Here is a 13,792-nt window from a genome sequence, read left to right as displayed (position 1 = left end):
TAAAGTATATAAACGGTAAACCAAAGCAATACAGTAGCTTCAAAATAAGATGGAGGAAGGAAGCATATTAGGAATGATTATTTATCATTTCTGTGATTTAGATCGTACCATTACAGGAAGGAAAAAAAGTGATTTAAGCAGCTTATTTAAAGAATAGTATTCTAAGTCACAATTTTATAAAAAATACTCTGAAATCTTTATTTATGGTTGGATCAGCCTGCAGTGCATGACCTAATGATGTAATTGCTAATAAATTGAACAATAATAAAATAATTCCCACATTATTATAAACATGTTGACTTTAAAGATACATTTGCTTCAACCGAGATAATAAAATACAATCAGAATTTGTTTCTTTGTTTCCTGCATTCAGTGGAATTGAGAACTGTTTTAGCTGTTTTGCACAATAAGGAGACACGTAAACAATAAAACCTCTCAGAAAGCCTGGTGCTGGCAGAATATCAGCACAGACCACGAGTCATTCCTCTCGGGAGGTAAAATCTCGAGCATCTCGTCCGTTTTGTGACAGACGGACGTACCCGGCTGCTTCTGGCGAGGTTTGGGCAGGTTGGTGACACACGTGTGGGGACACATCAGGATGTTGCAGGGATGTAGGTTGCCCTCTAAGAAGAACTGCTTGGTGTCAGAGATGTGGATGCCGCCCAGGGGAGTTTTGGGTAAGGTGTTGGCCGGGACCAGAGCCAGACAGTAGAGGCCCACCTGGTGGATGCTGTCGATAGCCTTCAGAGGAAATCAAACAACGTGAGCAGCGATGCTGGTGGTGCAGACACACGAAGAGGACGCATGTAATGGCGGGGTAGCACTGATGTAAATAGGAAAGTTGTTTCAGAGTAAAACACTGAACAAAGACAGTGAGCTGACTGACCTGAAGCACTCGGCTCATCCACTGGAAGCTGTCCTCCTCGCTGGCATCTGGCCTCTGCTCCGCCACGATTACAACCCTCTCATCGTAGAACACCGTGACTGAAAACACTGCAATCCTGACACAGACAAACACGGAAACATAAATACACCGAAGATTTTTCAGAGGCCAGGAAGTTAAACGCAAACATGGAGCATACAAAATAAAAAAAAAACTGAGACGTAATGACTCTGTATTTCATTTTTGAGCTGCTTTTTCTCCCCTCTTGTACCACAAGGTGTCAGTGGTGATGAATCAGGTTCTGTGCATCACCCATCAGAGAGTTCATTTTTTTATTTGAATTTCTCCTCACCTTCCACGGTACACCGTCTTAACAGGCTCCACGGCGAGAGCAGTGGCCACCAGGTCGTCAGCGTTGTGTCTTCGCCCGCTAACCATCAGCAAACCTTCTATCTTCCCCACCACAAAGATCAGACTGCCCTGTGCAGGGGGGGGGACACAACACACAGCTGAGCGATTACGCTGTTAGGGAGGAATGCTTTGACGCTCTAATCAAAGAGTCGTACTCACTGGACCCACAAAGCCCAGCAGTCCTGACCGCACAAAAGGAATCTCTCCAATAGGAACTCCATTGGCATTGACTGGTATCACCTGAGCGCAACAAAAACAAAGACAGGAGCACATTTCATGAAGACAATACGAGCGCTGATTAGCGCAGAGTCTGTCGGGACATGTACTGTAAAATGTTGGCTCATTTCTCCTGTCATACCTCAAAGGTGTTTTTGGTGAGTCCAGGCAAGCCGTAGTACATTGTGCCCCCAGCACGAGAATTGATTATTATCTCTCCTATCTCATCAGTTTTACACAACTGAGGAGGTCCATCTGGCTTAACTATGCACATCAGAGCTGAAAGCACAAAACAGAACCATTAGTAAAACACATTTTCCATAATTTAAACCACTAAACCACGGTACTGGTCCTTCTAGATAATGAAAATGATGCCTTTATGGCCAGGATAATTGGTTGGAATCCCTAATCTTTTTAAACGTGCAGCAGTGCAACCTCTAAATAAAAAACCTGGACTGGATTCCACAACTTTCACTAATTTTCGGCTCATTTCTAAACTGTCTTTTATCTCCTAAGCCCTCAAGAAGATAGTATATAGTCAGTTAGTCTTCTTTCTCGAGGAGAATAGCATTCTCCAGGTTTTTCAATCCGGTTTTAAAACTTTCCACAGCACTGAATAGACCCTTTTAAAAGTTTTCAGTGATATATTTTTAGCTACTGACTCTGGTGACTGTGTCATCTTTGTGCTTTGTGCTTTACAAATAAAGTTGGAATGGAATAATTCAAGTCCTTACTGAGTTCCAGATGGAGTTTAATTTCATGTGTATTATTGTCTTTGCTATTTTTCAGAAACAGAAAGGCAAACTGACACCGGGCAAAAGTTACACATATGAGTGAATAGACATATATTCAAACAAACTACTGATTTATTGTTTATTTACTAATTTTACTAACCTTCTACAGCCCTTTGGACTACAAAGATTGTTTCAAAATGTAAAGTATATATACTAGATGTAAAATATTTACTATAAACTTTGACTTGACTCGATTTAGTCATGCAGAAAGTCTTCTCGCGAAGCCCCCTTATTTTCCAGTCAGTGATCCTGACTCACTGCAGCTGCTATCTTCTCTGAGCAAATCATTAAAACTGTTTATTTGACAGAAGAGGCCGGCGCACAGGACAATGAGAAGTCCAAGGAGAAAGAAGAACCTCACTTTGGTTTCAAGTTAAACACTCTCAATGTGTGGTCTACATGGTCTGACATGGAACATGGCCACAAAGGATTGTTTCGTGGCATCATCGTCGTGCATCGACACTCAGACTGCTGCTGACAACATACAAGGCTGGTTGTTTTTTTGTGCTCATTTCAAAAGTGCTGTGAAAACGACCTCTCCCTAATACTTTTATTTCATTTTTTCCAACACTTGATAAGTATGGGTTAATTTTTAATTTTTAATCTGAGAAATGAAGCTGCTTTTCAGACAGCAATGCATGTTGCATAAAAATCAAGATGGTAGAAAGTCCCATCAATTCTGACGAGACCATCAACATTTCAGACTAAAATACAGCCCAAACCATGACACAACCTCCACTGTGTTTCACAGCTGGGTGTAAAGACTGTTGAACTGCTCCAGTGAGCTCCCACATACATGATGAGACCTGCCACGTGTTGAAACTAAAAAAAAAAACAATTTTAAAACCTACTTAAGGATAAAACACATTGCTAGCTATAAAGAGACATGCATAATGGAGACAGCAACAGGATTATACACTGAACAGTGACAGGAACTGTGATAGTAATTATTTAAATGCTTTGATAACACCTAAAGTATTTTTGCTTTACAGATAATTAAAAGTTGGATGAATTTAGTAAGTGCAAAAAAAACAAAAAAGGTGATCTTTTACAACCTCTTTTCTGTTTGTTTTGCTGTAAATTGACACCCAACTTAAAAATGCATGATATGAATCTTATCTAGTTCATCATTTGTTTGTGATAACTTAATTTGTTTGCAACATTTATAGCTTCTGAGCCAACATTTTTGATGACATTCTTGTGGGTGACGTGACTGTTTCCCCTGCTAACTTTTTATCTGTTCGTATAATGTTTTCTCACAAGTATCGCTCTGACATTTTGTTTTTCCTGCTTTTCTCTTGACTCATGCAGCTTTCCTTCCATCCTCACCTCCGGGCATGACGTGTCCCACATCTTGTACGGTCAGAGCGGAGTTCTTGTCTTCTGTATTGACCCTGATGGCGCCGTGGCTCAGGCCGCTCAGGGAGAGGATGGCACGGGCCGGCAGGGGTGCGCCCGGGACTCCCGGTCTACACAAGGAGACAGTTTGATAAAACATCTGCATCTGCATCCGTTAAAATCAGTTTGATGCTGTTATCTTCATATATCCAGCTGTGGCAGGAAAACTGTCATGATTCTGTCAGCTTTATTAACCAAGCTCATGGGTCACGATGCTGTTTCGGTGCTCAACCAGACTAGAGGAAGTTTATAAGGTCATAAAAAAACAAACACTTATATTCACAGCCTTAAATCTGTTACAGCACCATCTATCTGACACACTTTGTTTCAGCTCCTGGCGCTCCTGGGACGTTCAGTCTGCTCTGATTGGTCAGAAACAATGAAATGAGAGATTATTATCATTATTATTGCTCGCTGCTGCAGCGAATTGACTCTAGCACACACAAAGTGGCTATAACGCAGTCAATTTACAGACACTGAGCTAAAATTTGATGTGGTAGTAGCTGAGAGTCACCCCCATCACACACTGCGAGTGTTAACTGATCACACAAGATTCTTTTTGTTTAAAATTTTGGCATGCAAGGCGGCGGAGCAATATGCACTTCTTCAAGGGACTGATTTCAATGCATGCCCCTTGGCAGACAATATGCTTATGCAAAAAAGTAACAGACAAAATACCTGGGGTACAAATGAGATGTTTTAAGTAGTTATTATACATTATGACAGATCAAACCTACACAGTACAAACTTAATCTAAAGGAAAATACAAAGTCATACAGATTTTTATGTAAAGAGAAAAAAAGGTTGGCTTTATTTCACAATCCTGACTACAGAACCAAGAAACAGATTGTATTGCCCAACTCAGTCTTACTTTAGAGACATTGTTTAAAATTTTGATCCCAGTGGGGATAAATGAATTAGGCAGCAGTGTCTTATATGAGATGAGAATTATCCCATTTGGGGCAGACGATAAATAAGCAGATGTTGTGGAACGGCATGAAGGAGTCTTGGGGTAAAATTTGAAACGGAAATTAATCTGTATCCTCTCTTTTTCCCCCAACATAAACAAGAAAACATTTCAGGAAAGATAGAGACAGTGAGGTACCTGCGTATAGCTACAGTCATGGCCTCAGGAGAGGCGGCACAAGGACAGATGACCTCAGGCTTCAAGCCGTGCGGCTGAAACAGATTCAGGAAGGCATCGCAGGAAGAGACCGACCCTGGACGAGAGGAGGGAAGCAGTTCAATGTACTGGACGTAATTTGTGCGAGCCGGTTCAACAAAGATGGGCTTCGTGAAGTACTCACAAGGGTTAGCACCATCAGCAACAATGAGCATTCGCAGAGAAGCTAAGCTGATATCTCTCTGGTCCCGATGGGCCATCATGGCCCAGTGCAGATCACGGCACTTCACCAGAGCTACACGAGCTGCACGGCAGCGGGAGCAACAAGGCAAATTATTGCACAAACCTTTGACGGAACAAAACTTCTGCTGGAAAGTTTGGTGCAGGTTACCTTTATGGATGTGGACCCTCTGCACCCAGGAGAGGGGACAAGCTTTCATCACTGCATAGGGAACGCTTATCGTGTGTATCCTGTTCATTATAGACTGGAAAAGAAGAGCAAAAACAAAAATATTTGAGTTTTTCCCCTACATTGGTAACATCCCACAATATGGCAGTCTAAAACTGTGGTTCCCAAACTTTTCAGCTTCCAACCCATAAAATAACAGTGACAAAGGTGTGTGACCCCATCTGTTGGCTGTTTAAATATCCAAAAGTGCTAATGATCCTATTAAATAAGGGTATAATGACAACACAAACAGTCTTAGCATGCATTTTGCTATTTTTTTTAATCATTAAATGTCTTTTATTTCAATTCTCTGTAATAATTATGGTGTAAATATATCATAAAATTTGGGTTTTTAATTGTAACTTGATGTCTGCAGACTATCTAAGGACCCGTAGTTGATGTTGGGTGACCCACATTGGGGTCCCGACGCCAACTTTGGGAATAATTGGTCTAATATAAGATATTCTTCAAGGACTTTATTTGTCATGATTTAATCACAGACAGAAGAACCCTTCTTTTTGACATCATTCTGAGAAAAGAGCAAACTCTAAAGTTAATTATAAAATATTGCTCTCAAATGTTCATTAAACGTGACTAATTTCAAGTCTTTTTATTTTCTTGATGGACATTTGTTGCTATCTTGCAAAAAGCATTATGTATCAGGTTTTACATTGATATTGTCTTTCTTTTAAAACCTTGAATTTAACAGCAGAGGCTGAAACACCCACCGTGAGAACGCCATGCCATAAGCCCATATCCTTTTTGAAGTCCAGGACGTTCACTAATGTTTCCCCTGAAAACAGAATCATAAAAACAAAGATGTGACTTGGGCTGTTTTGGTGAAAAACACTCTGATGTCGGATGGCAGCAGCTCCACTCACCCTCACAGTAGTTGCAGGCCTGGGTCAGCGCTTGGCAGTGGGTCAGCATGGCCACTTTAGACACAGCGACCCCGACCACCGTGCCCTCTTTGCTGGCCTTATACTGCACAGAGAAGGAACATTTATCATTACAGCTATTACAAAAAAGGTGCAGAAATGTGATTTAAAAGCCCCAGATTAATGAGTAGCAGTTAACAGGAAAAGACACAGGAAGTGACGCTCTGTTACCTCGATGTAAGCGGGTTCAGTGTTCGCAGTGGGAATGTGCGGCTGCCAGTCTTTAGACGGCTTCGTCAGGTATTTTGAGTCAGTTATCACCCATTTCATTCGAGGCCAGCCTAACAGAGATAATAGGAAAGATGAAGTCAAACATTTTATTAAAAAATGCACTCTAGCAGCACGAAAGTAGTCTGAACAAGGCTGCTGTTTGTTTCATACTGATTGTTGCATTTTCAGCCCTTACGACACCCACAGTCAGAAAGCACTCTGACCTTTGAACTGCAGTATTTCACCAGTGGGGGTCTTGGGGAGACCTTTCAGGCAGATCTCACTGGTCAGAGCCAGACCCACACCACAGCTGCCAAGCAGGAAGCCCACCTGGCTGATGCCCGCGTCCTAAATACACCACACACAGGGGAAAAGAAGAGCGCTCAGGTCCGGAGAGAAAAGGTTTCTGGGAGTGGACAGACTCCTGCGATTGGTTTTCATACCTTCCGAGACAGCGGCACCTCAATAGGTACAGGTATAACCTCAGCCAGGAGGCAGCCGTAGAAGGCCACCCAGAACATGCCAGGGTCACTGTTTGGGTACACCAGCGCCACCTACCAAGACAATTATTCTCACTTTAGGACTGTTCTGATATAAGCTCATCCAAATTTATATTAGGCATGATAGCATCTACAGACAGGCAGTAAATATAAGTGATCTGATGGGAACATAATTTTACCAATAATTTCTCATTTTGGCTGAACTAACATGATGGCAAGACTTACAGTCTGTTGCTTTTAACAGAATTTTACTTATGATGATGATTAATTTCCAAATTAATCTTAATCTTACATAACTTGTAGTTTTCTTTTGATTTTAATCTCTTTTTGTGTGATCTTATCTTATCAGATTGGATGGATGGATGGATGGATGGATGGATGGATGGATGGATGGATGGATGGATGGATGGATGGATGGATGGATGGATTGTGTGTCAAGTAATCATTTTAGGATTTTAGAATAGATTTTTTAAAAGCATGAAGATTTCTATCTCCAATCTTCATTCTCTGTGACAGTCAATACTGTTTTAATTGATTTGGTTTAGTTGTGGTGAGTTTGTTTCTACGTTTTTTTTACCCTGTGAAACACTTTGTTTCACTCCCAGCTGTTTGAAATGTGCTCTACAAATAAAGTCTGATTGATTCATTAATAATAAAATTTTTTCCACTTTGTGAAGGGTGGCGTTGTGATGAGGCAGGACATTCAGCTCTCAGGCTCCTCTGTCATAAGATCAGCTTCCAGCATCTGGTCGAGAGGTCCAATTTGCTCTTTTATAAGATTAGACTTGGTTCAAACTTGCTCAGATTATTTGAAATTTCTGGTTGACTTTTTAACTGTTTTTCTCTCCTCGTCTCTTTATATCCAGCTTTCATCAGGGTGGATGTTCATTACCTTCTTAGCCAAGAATTTTGCAGTTTTGTTTCTAAATTGTCACAAATTTTATCCTAGTCTTTCTACACTGAGTAGTGAGTTGTTTTTCATTCTTAAATTAGATTTGTCACTTTTATTTTTATTGTTTATTTATTTTGCATGAAGCATCTTGATCCACAAGTCTGTTGGACAGAGGCTAAATAAAAAAAGCTTGATTGATTGATGAGAAAATCTGACTTATTCAGCAAATTATGGATGTATTTTTAACACTTGGTGGTGAAACTAGACCAGAAATTCTGTCTTTTAGGTTAGTTAAAGTCAACAAGAAATCAGTAAATTTAGTGATTTGAGAGTTTTGGGGATAAAATGAATGACTAGGGCACATTATTCCAGAAAATACAGCCACATCTTCAGATATTTTCCCCTGTGCTGAATAAAGTATTGCTGTCTCTGTGTGTCTGCTGCCTCACTCTGTCTCCAGGTTTGAGGATTTGCTCGTTCTTGTTGCCCAGCTTGTTGAGCAGCGTGTACGCCAGCTTCACACTGCGGCTCCACAGCTTCCCTGAAACACAAAAGGAAAAAGAAAATCTCCTCTTACAGAGTTCACGTTTTCTGAAATACCATACAGTAACGCCTGACGGTTCTGTCCCCCCGGACACATTAAATCCCTTCTAGTTTGAGCCTTTTTACACATTGAATACATAAATCTCGGTCCTCACCATAAGTCAGTGTGTAGAGGGGTTTGCCTGTGATGTCCAGAGCCGTGAGAGCCGGGCTCTTTCCCTGAGTGGCCCCCCAGCGAGCCAAGGCTGCCTGCAGGGCTGGGGGCCAGTTACTGACGACTCCCAGGGGCTCCCCTTTCACCGGGATGATCTGACGGCCCTCCGGCTTGGGCGTGTTGGGGTCCGGCTGGGGAACTACAACAGAGAGTTTCAGATTAATGAGGCCCATTCCAAACACTATCGATGTAAAACGATGCCCACACATCTCAACTTGCTTATTCTGGACTTTTATATCACTGTGTCTGCTACTTAAATGATAAAAAAATATGTCGAAAATATAAAATTAATTGAAAATCCACAAATATGGACTTTGTTTTAAAATAAAGATCAACTTATACCCTGAATTACAGTAAGCCTTAAACTCATATTAAGCAGCTTTGTATTCACTAAATACAAATAATTTTGCTTTTAAGTTGGGTATCAACATTTCACACGAGTAAACAAACACTTTTCCTCTTAAATCATAGAAGCAAAATAAAAAACAACAAAATGCATGTGAATAACAAACATATATTAAAGCTTTTAACCATGAAAATAGAGTTGAAATATCTTAATTCAGTTATCAAACTATGCCTCCTTTAGGTGAACTAATTTTGAAGTACAAATAAAAATTTATAGCTAATAAAGTCTTTTCATCAATTCTATTTATTTTCTAAATCAGTTCTTTAAAAGTTTATTTATTTTGGCACCAAAATAGCCACCTTTTAAACAAGGGGGGAAAAAATGAATGGTCCAAAAATATTTGAGAATATGTATTTTATTATAAAATAGATTTTTTTTAACATATAACCAATTGTTGTAGCATGTAGAGATCAGTTATTTTTATGTGTCTGTTTAATATCAAATCATCCCAGCTTTACATCAACCCGAGGATACTCTTGTTTCAGGCGTACCTTGGACGATCTCCTCGGAGTCGTCGGTGAAGAACTCGCTGAGCGGCGGTCTCTTGGGCCTCTTCAGTGTGTTGAGCAGCTGCTGGATCTTCGTGGACACTCTGCTGCTCACAGGAACTCCTGACGCAGCGTGAAGGTGGACAAAAAGCAGACTGTTACTCACTTCACGACTCAACAGATGACCTGGTCAAATGTCACAGCATCTCACAGTCTGCTGTTCCTCATTCCTTTCCAGACTTAACCAGGTGTTCGTTAATAATCGATCTTGAAGCTGACCGAAGCATAATTTGGGAATAAAAAGCAGCAGCACAGGTAGGTGTCATCGTCACGGGGAAAACGGTGAGAACTGAGAGGAAGGATTTCTGGATCAGGATCACACGTGAGGGCATTGTGTTTCCTTCTATGTTCATCCATTACAAACAGGAGGGAGGAAAAAGGGTTCACCATGAAACAAAACAAAACAAAAAAAAGGCTGTGGACATCATAAATGAAGGAGTTTCCTTACTCTGCGTATTACCTCTTCCTATCAGCCAGTCAAATACACATGACAGGGTGGAAAAGATCAAGAAGAAAAGAGAGCAGCAAAGTCTGAGGTCAACAGATATTCAGAGATGAAGAAATCAGACGAAGCTAACGCGAAGAGGCGCAAACTAAAGTCTGAAAGTTGTGCGAAGCAGCCGTTACCGTCGGCGGTCTCCATCATGCTCGAGCGGCTTTGCACGCGACTCATCCCCCGGACGACGGCGTTGTTGGGCAGGTCCACCCGCGGGCCCCTCGCTGGAGGGGCCACAGCTGTCACATCCGGAGGGGGGGCGCTGTTCTCAGAAGGAGCTGCGGAGAAGACAGGTGAACAAGAACGCGAAATGTTAGGAGTCATAGCTTCGATGTCGAGTCAAGTTTTAGAGATCTGTTCTGCTTCTTCTGAATGATTTTTTTTTGTGTGAGAGTATGACGTAAAACTGATCCTCTGATGATTACTGTGTTTTTTTCTGTAGGCCTTCTCACCATTAAATACTGGGGATGAGAACGTCCCACCACATGAGATTTGCTTGACCAAAAATACAAAAAATAGGAAAGTGGAGTTTTTCAGTCTTGCTTATTGTATCTTTGCTGCAGCGGACTGTCTAACGCAGAGCCCAGACCTTCAACCAAATGAGACTCTTTGGTGCTGAAGAAGGTTGGTGAGCACTGAATGCAACTCTATTGAATACATGAAATTATCAAAACAATGCTGCAGCAAAAGGTAGTCCAACACAACATTTACTGTAATAGCGGTAGTGTGATTTCTCTTTAGTTTGCCATAAATTGAAGGTTTTCTTGCGCAGTAACAATCGGAGAACTTGTAGGAAGAATGCGACGCTTGGTGCGCACAAATATTTTCAAAAAGAATCTTACCGATGCGACTCTGAGCCAGCATGTCTGTGACCGCCGCGGCGCGGCGCGGCTCCGGCGGCTGATACAGAGGCTGGTACTGCGGCTTGTACTGAGGCTGCGGCTGGCTCTGAGGCTGGGGTTTGGCCTCTCCGTGCGACAGCGTGGACGAGGCGGAGGACGACGTGGAGGAGCCCTGGGCCGAGCGGTTGATCCAACAGTCCGGGCTCTGCAAGTTGGCGTTGACCGGCGGCAGGGGGGCGACCACCGAAGACTGTCTGCGTACGGATGTCTCATCGTCAGAACCTGACGACGAGTCTAAAAGAAGAAGAAAAAGCATCCAATGTTGATTTCCACCTGTATATATGGTGCTGCAAAAGGCTTGTGTCTGTTTGGATTACCTGGTGGCGTGCGAGCTTCGATGGGGGACTGCACGTAGGTGGACCTCCTCTTGGTCGGCATTGGAAGCGCCATTTTCTCCTCTTTATGTTTAGCCAGGGCGGCTTGGACGGCCTCACTGTGAACATCTGCACAGATGGAGGACAATACACACTTTGAGTTAAACAGCCTGGTCTTGGTAGCCAAAAATCTTTATAGAAAAATATAAAGAAAACAAAAAGAAATGCATTGAAAAGGAAATTTAAAAGATGTACCCTGGATTCAACAGAGTCAGTTACTTTATTTCCTGAATTACTTGTGAGAATTATGACACTTTTCCCCCCCATCTGGACACTGGTTTGTTTAAAACCATAAAAGTTACCATTGCTTAAACAATCCTACAAGCTGTGGAGCGACTACATTTAAAGATCTGTACGTAGAAAACCCTCTTTATGACCTAAGAACTGAATTTAAAACCTGTGAAGAGACAAAAGAATCTTTATTGTTCCCTTCATGGAAAGTTGAAAAAGTGAAAACTACTCAAAATAAAAAGGTATTACTGTGAGCTATTTGTTCTAGTATCATGTTGGGAAAAAGACTAAAAAGAAGAGAAAAGAGAAAAATCTGGAAAGTTGAAAGAAAAGAAGAAAAAACAGCAAATTTCTCATTTTTTTTCACGATTTATAAGCTGAAAATGTTTTGCACCTTTCTTAGACAAAAATGATAATGTGTTATAAAAACAGGCTCAGCTGTAAATGTGTTGATATATATATATTTATTACTCTTTCCATGACTTTATAAGCTCCACCTCTTAGTAAGTTTTGACTTAAATCTTTCCGGTAATATTCGAGGGCAGCATTATCACTGTTCCAGCAGGATTTGGATCAAAATTTTCAGATGGCTCCGTGGAACCGTCCTCAGGAAGAAGATGACATTGTTTCCCTGGTGAAGTAGGAAGCCACGATCAGAGAACAAAGCTGCGAATGAACCCACTCACATGCCTACACACAAACCAAACGCACACAGCAATAAACACACAGAGGCGCTTTCACTGCACGACACCCACGGGCGCATTAAAAAAGCACCACGTGACCCGGGACATGCTCAGACCAGGCGGCAGAACATGTGCAACAAAGACACGTATTGAAGAAAAACACATTGAGTTTTTTTCAGTCCCAATTATTCTGCTCAAACGTGGAGAGATTAAAATAAATCATCGGGCACAGCTCGCTACGCGGCAGCAGCAACAGGGACCGTAATTACATAAGTGGAGCTCTGCTGAACGGATCGCTGTGGGCTAAATCAGCCGCTCGCGTAAAGTGTCGGAGCCTTCGCTCAAACAGGAGCATCAGGAGAGGCCGCAGATGTCTGCGAGGACGAGCTCCGACTCCGGTGAGAGCGGTGGAGGTTTGCTGAGCGTTGAACTCCAATCAACACCGAGTGACCAGGAGGGGTTATACCACGAAGCAATTGTCCTGAAAGCGTTCTTTCCCAAAACATGCATGTCTACTAAGAGATAACAGGCACCACAACGATGCTTCTGATGTTACTTTGTTAAGCTCAAAGTACACTGATTCAATAAAGTTAAAGATTAAAACCTGACTCTTCATTCGTAAGAACTGCAGGCTGCATCCAGGGAGAGTGCAGAATATAAAAATCCTGACAGGAAACACAATGTTTCTATAATTAAGGTGAGACAGGAATTGCTAGTTGTGTAAATCACTGAGTTAAAACCTGCTGCTGTTTAGGCTGTGAAAGATCTTACACCTTTAATTCATTTAACTCTGACTTAGTCCCAGGAAGTGCACATCACTTCAATGATCAAATCAAATAAATAAAGTAGTTATTAAAGGTTTTGTGACGTACAAAGGAAGCAGTCAAATCTGGACAAAAAGTCCAAAACAGCTCTGTTGGTTTCGTAAAGAATAATTCACCTTTTTTTTCTACTCTGGCAGAACTAAAAATAAAAAGGAATTCCAACCAGACTCGATTATTTTTACTTCTAATTTGAATCTATGTATCTAAAAATCGATATAAGCTTGTGTATTAAATAAATTAAACTATTAAATGAAAAAAATGCCCCTGAATAAACTTGTGTTGTGGTTAAATTTGACAATAATTTACAATATCAGGCTTAACTATGCAGTCCTTCTTCCAGATGATCAATAAACATCCTTTCGATCTGATTTCTGCTTTTTGGACAATTAGAAAAAAAAAGTGGCGATTATTAAGGACAGTTTTAGCCAAAACTCAGGCTGTTACCGTGGTGATCTGATCAGGTTTATTTAGAGCCTGACTTTCGGCTCAGTAGTGAACCACACTTTATGTTTCAGCCCCAGAAAATAATAAAGTTGAATATTTTTATTTTTATGAGGAGTATCCATATTTTTAATAGTTATAAACACGATGAGTAGAGTGTATGTGGGTGTGTACATGTAGTACGCTGTTTTAGGCTAACTTAATATTTAGATCAGGACATTTAGAGCCAATCATGTTTTAGTCTTCACTTTATTTATTTATATTTCTGTGTTGATCAGCCACCTGATTGAATTACACTTTAATATTATCCAGAACTC

At 41.2% G+C, this 13,792-nt stretch overlaps 1 protein-coding gene across 1 annotated transcript in view; it reads right to left on the bottom strand.

Annotated features, from left to right (window-relative positions):
* Window positions 1-13,792, bottom strand: part of dip2bb (disco-interacting protein 2 homolog Bb) — a 44,841-nt gene that overhangs the window by 9,622 nt on the left and 21,427 nt on the right. The window contains exons 4-23 of the mRNA XM_017415898.3: window positions 11,240-11,365; window positions 10,863-11,156; window positions 10,152-10,298; window positions 9,468-9,587; window positions 8,512-8,709; window positions 8,263-8,354; window positions 6,865-6,975; window positions 6,646-6,769; window positions 6,383-6,492; window positions 6,155-6,257; window positions 6,002-6,066; window positions 5,217-5,310; window positions 5,010-5,129; window positions 4,808-4,922; window positions 3,634-3,773; window positions 1,653-1,789; window positions 1,454-1,534; window positions 1,236-1,363; window positions 887-1,001; window positions 540-741 (exon numbers count right to left, since the gene is read on the bottom strand). Coding sequence (XP_017271387.1) covers window positions 540-741; window positions 887-1,001; window positions 1,236-1,363; window positions 1,454-1,534; window positions 1,653-1,789; window positions 3,634-3,773; window positions 4,808-4,922; window positions 5,010-5,129; window positions 5,217-5,310; window positions 6,002-6,066; window positions 6,155-6,257; window positions 6,383-6,492; window positions 6,646-6,769; window positions 6,865-6,975; window positions 8,263-8,354; window positions 8,512-8,709; window positions 9,468-9,587; window positions 10,152-10,298; window positions 10,863-11,156; window positions 11,240-11,365 — 2,622 coding nt within the window. The remainder of the gene's footprint in view (window positions 1-539; window positions 742-886; window positions 1,002-1,235; window positions 1,364-1,453; window positions 1,535-1,652; window positions 1,790-3,633; window positions 3,774-4,807; window positions 4,923-5,009; window positions 5,130-5,216; window positions 5,311-6,001; window positions 6,067-6,154; window positions 6,258-6,382; window positions 6,493-6,645; window positions 6,770-6,864; window positions 6,976-8,262; window positions 8,355-8,511; window positions 8,710-9,467; window positions 9,588-10,151; window positions 10,299-10,862; window positions 11,157-11,239; window positions 11,366-13,792) is intronic.

The sequence above is a fragment of the Kryptolebias marmoratus genome, linkage group LG4 (genome assembly GCF_001649575.2).
Source record: "Kryptolebias marmoratus isolate JLee-2015 linkage group LG4, ASM164957v2, whole genome shotgun sequence".
Classification (NCBI taxonomy): Eukaryota; Metazoa; Chordata; class Actinopteri; order Cyprinodontiformes; family Rivulidae; genus Kryptolebias; species Kryptolebias marmoratus.
The sequence above is the reverse complement of the archived record's forward strand: the minus strand, read 5'-3'. Positions and strand labels throughout refer to the sequence as shown.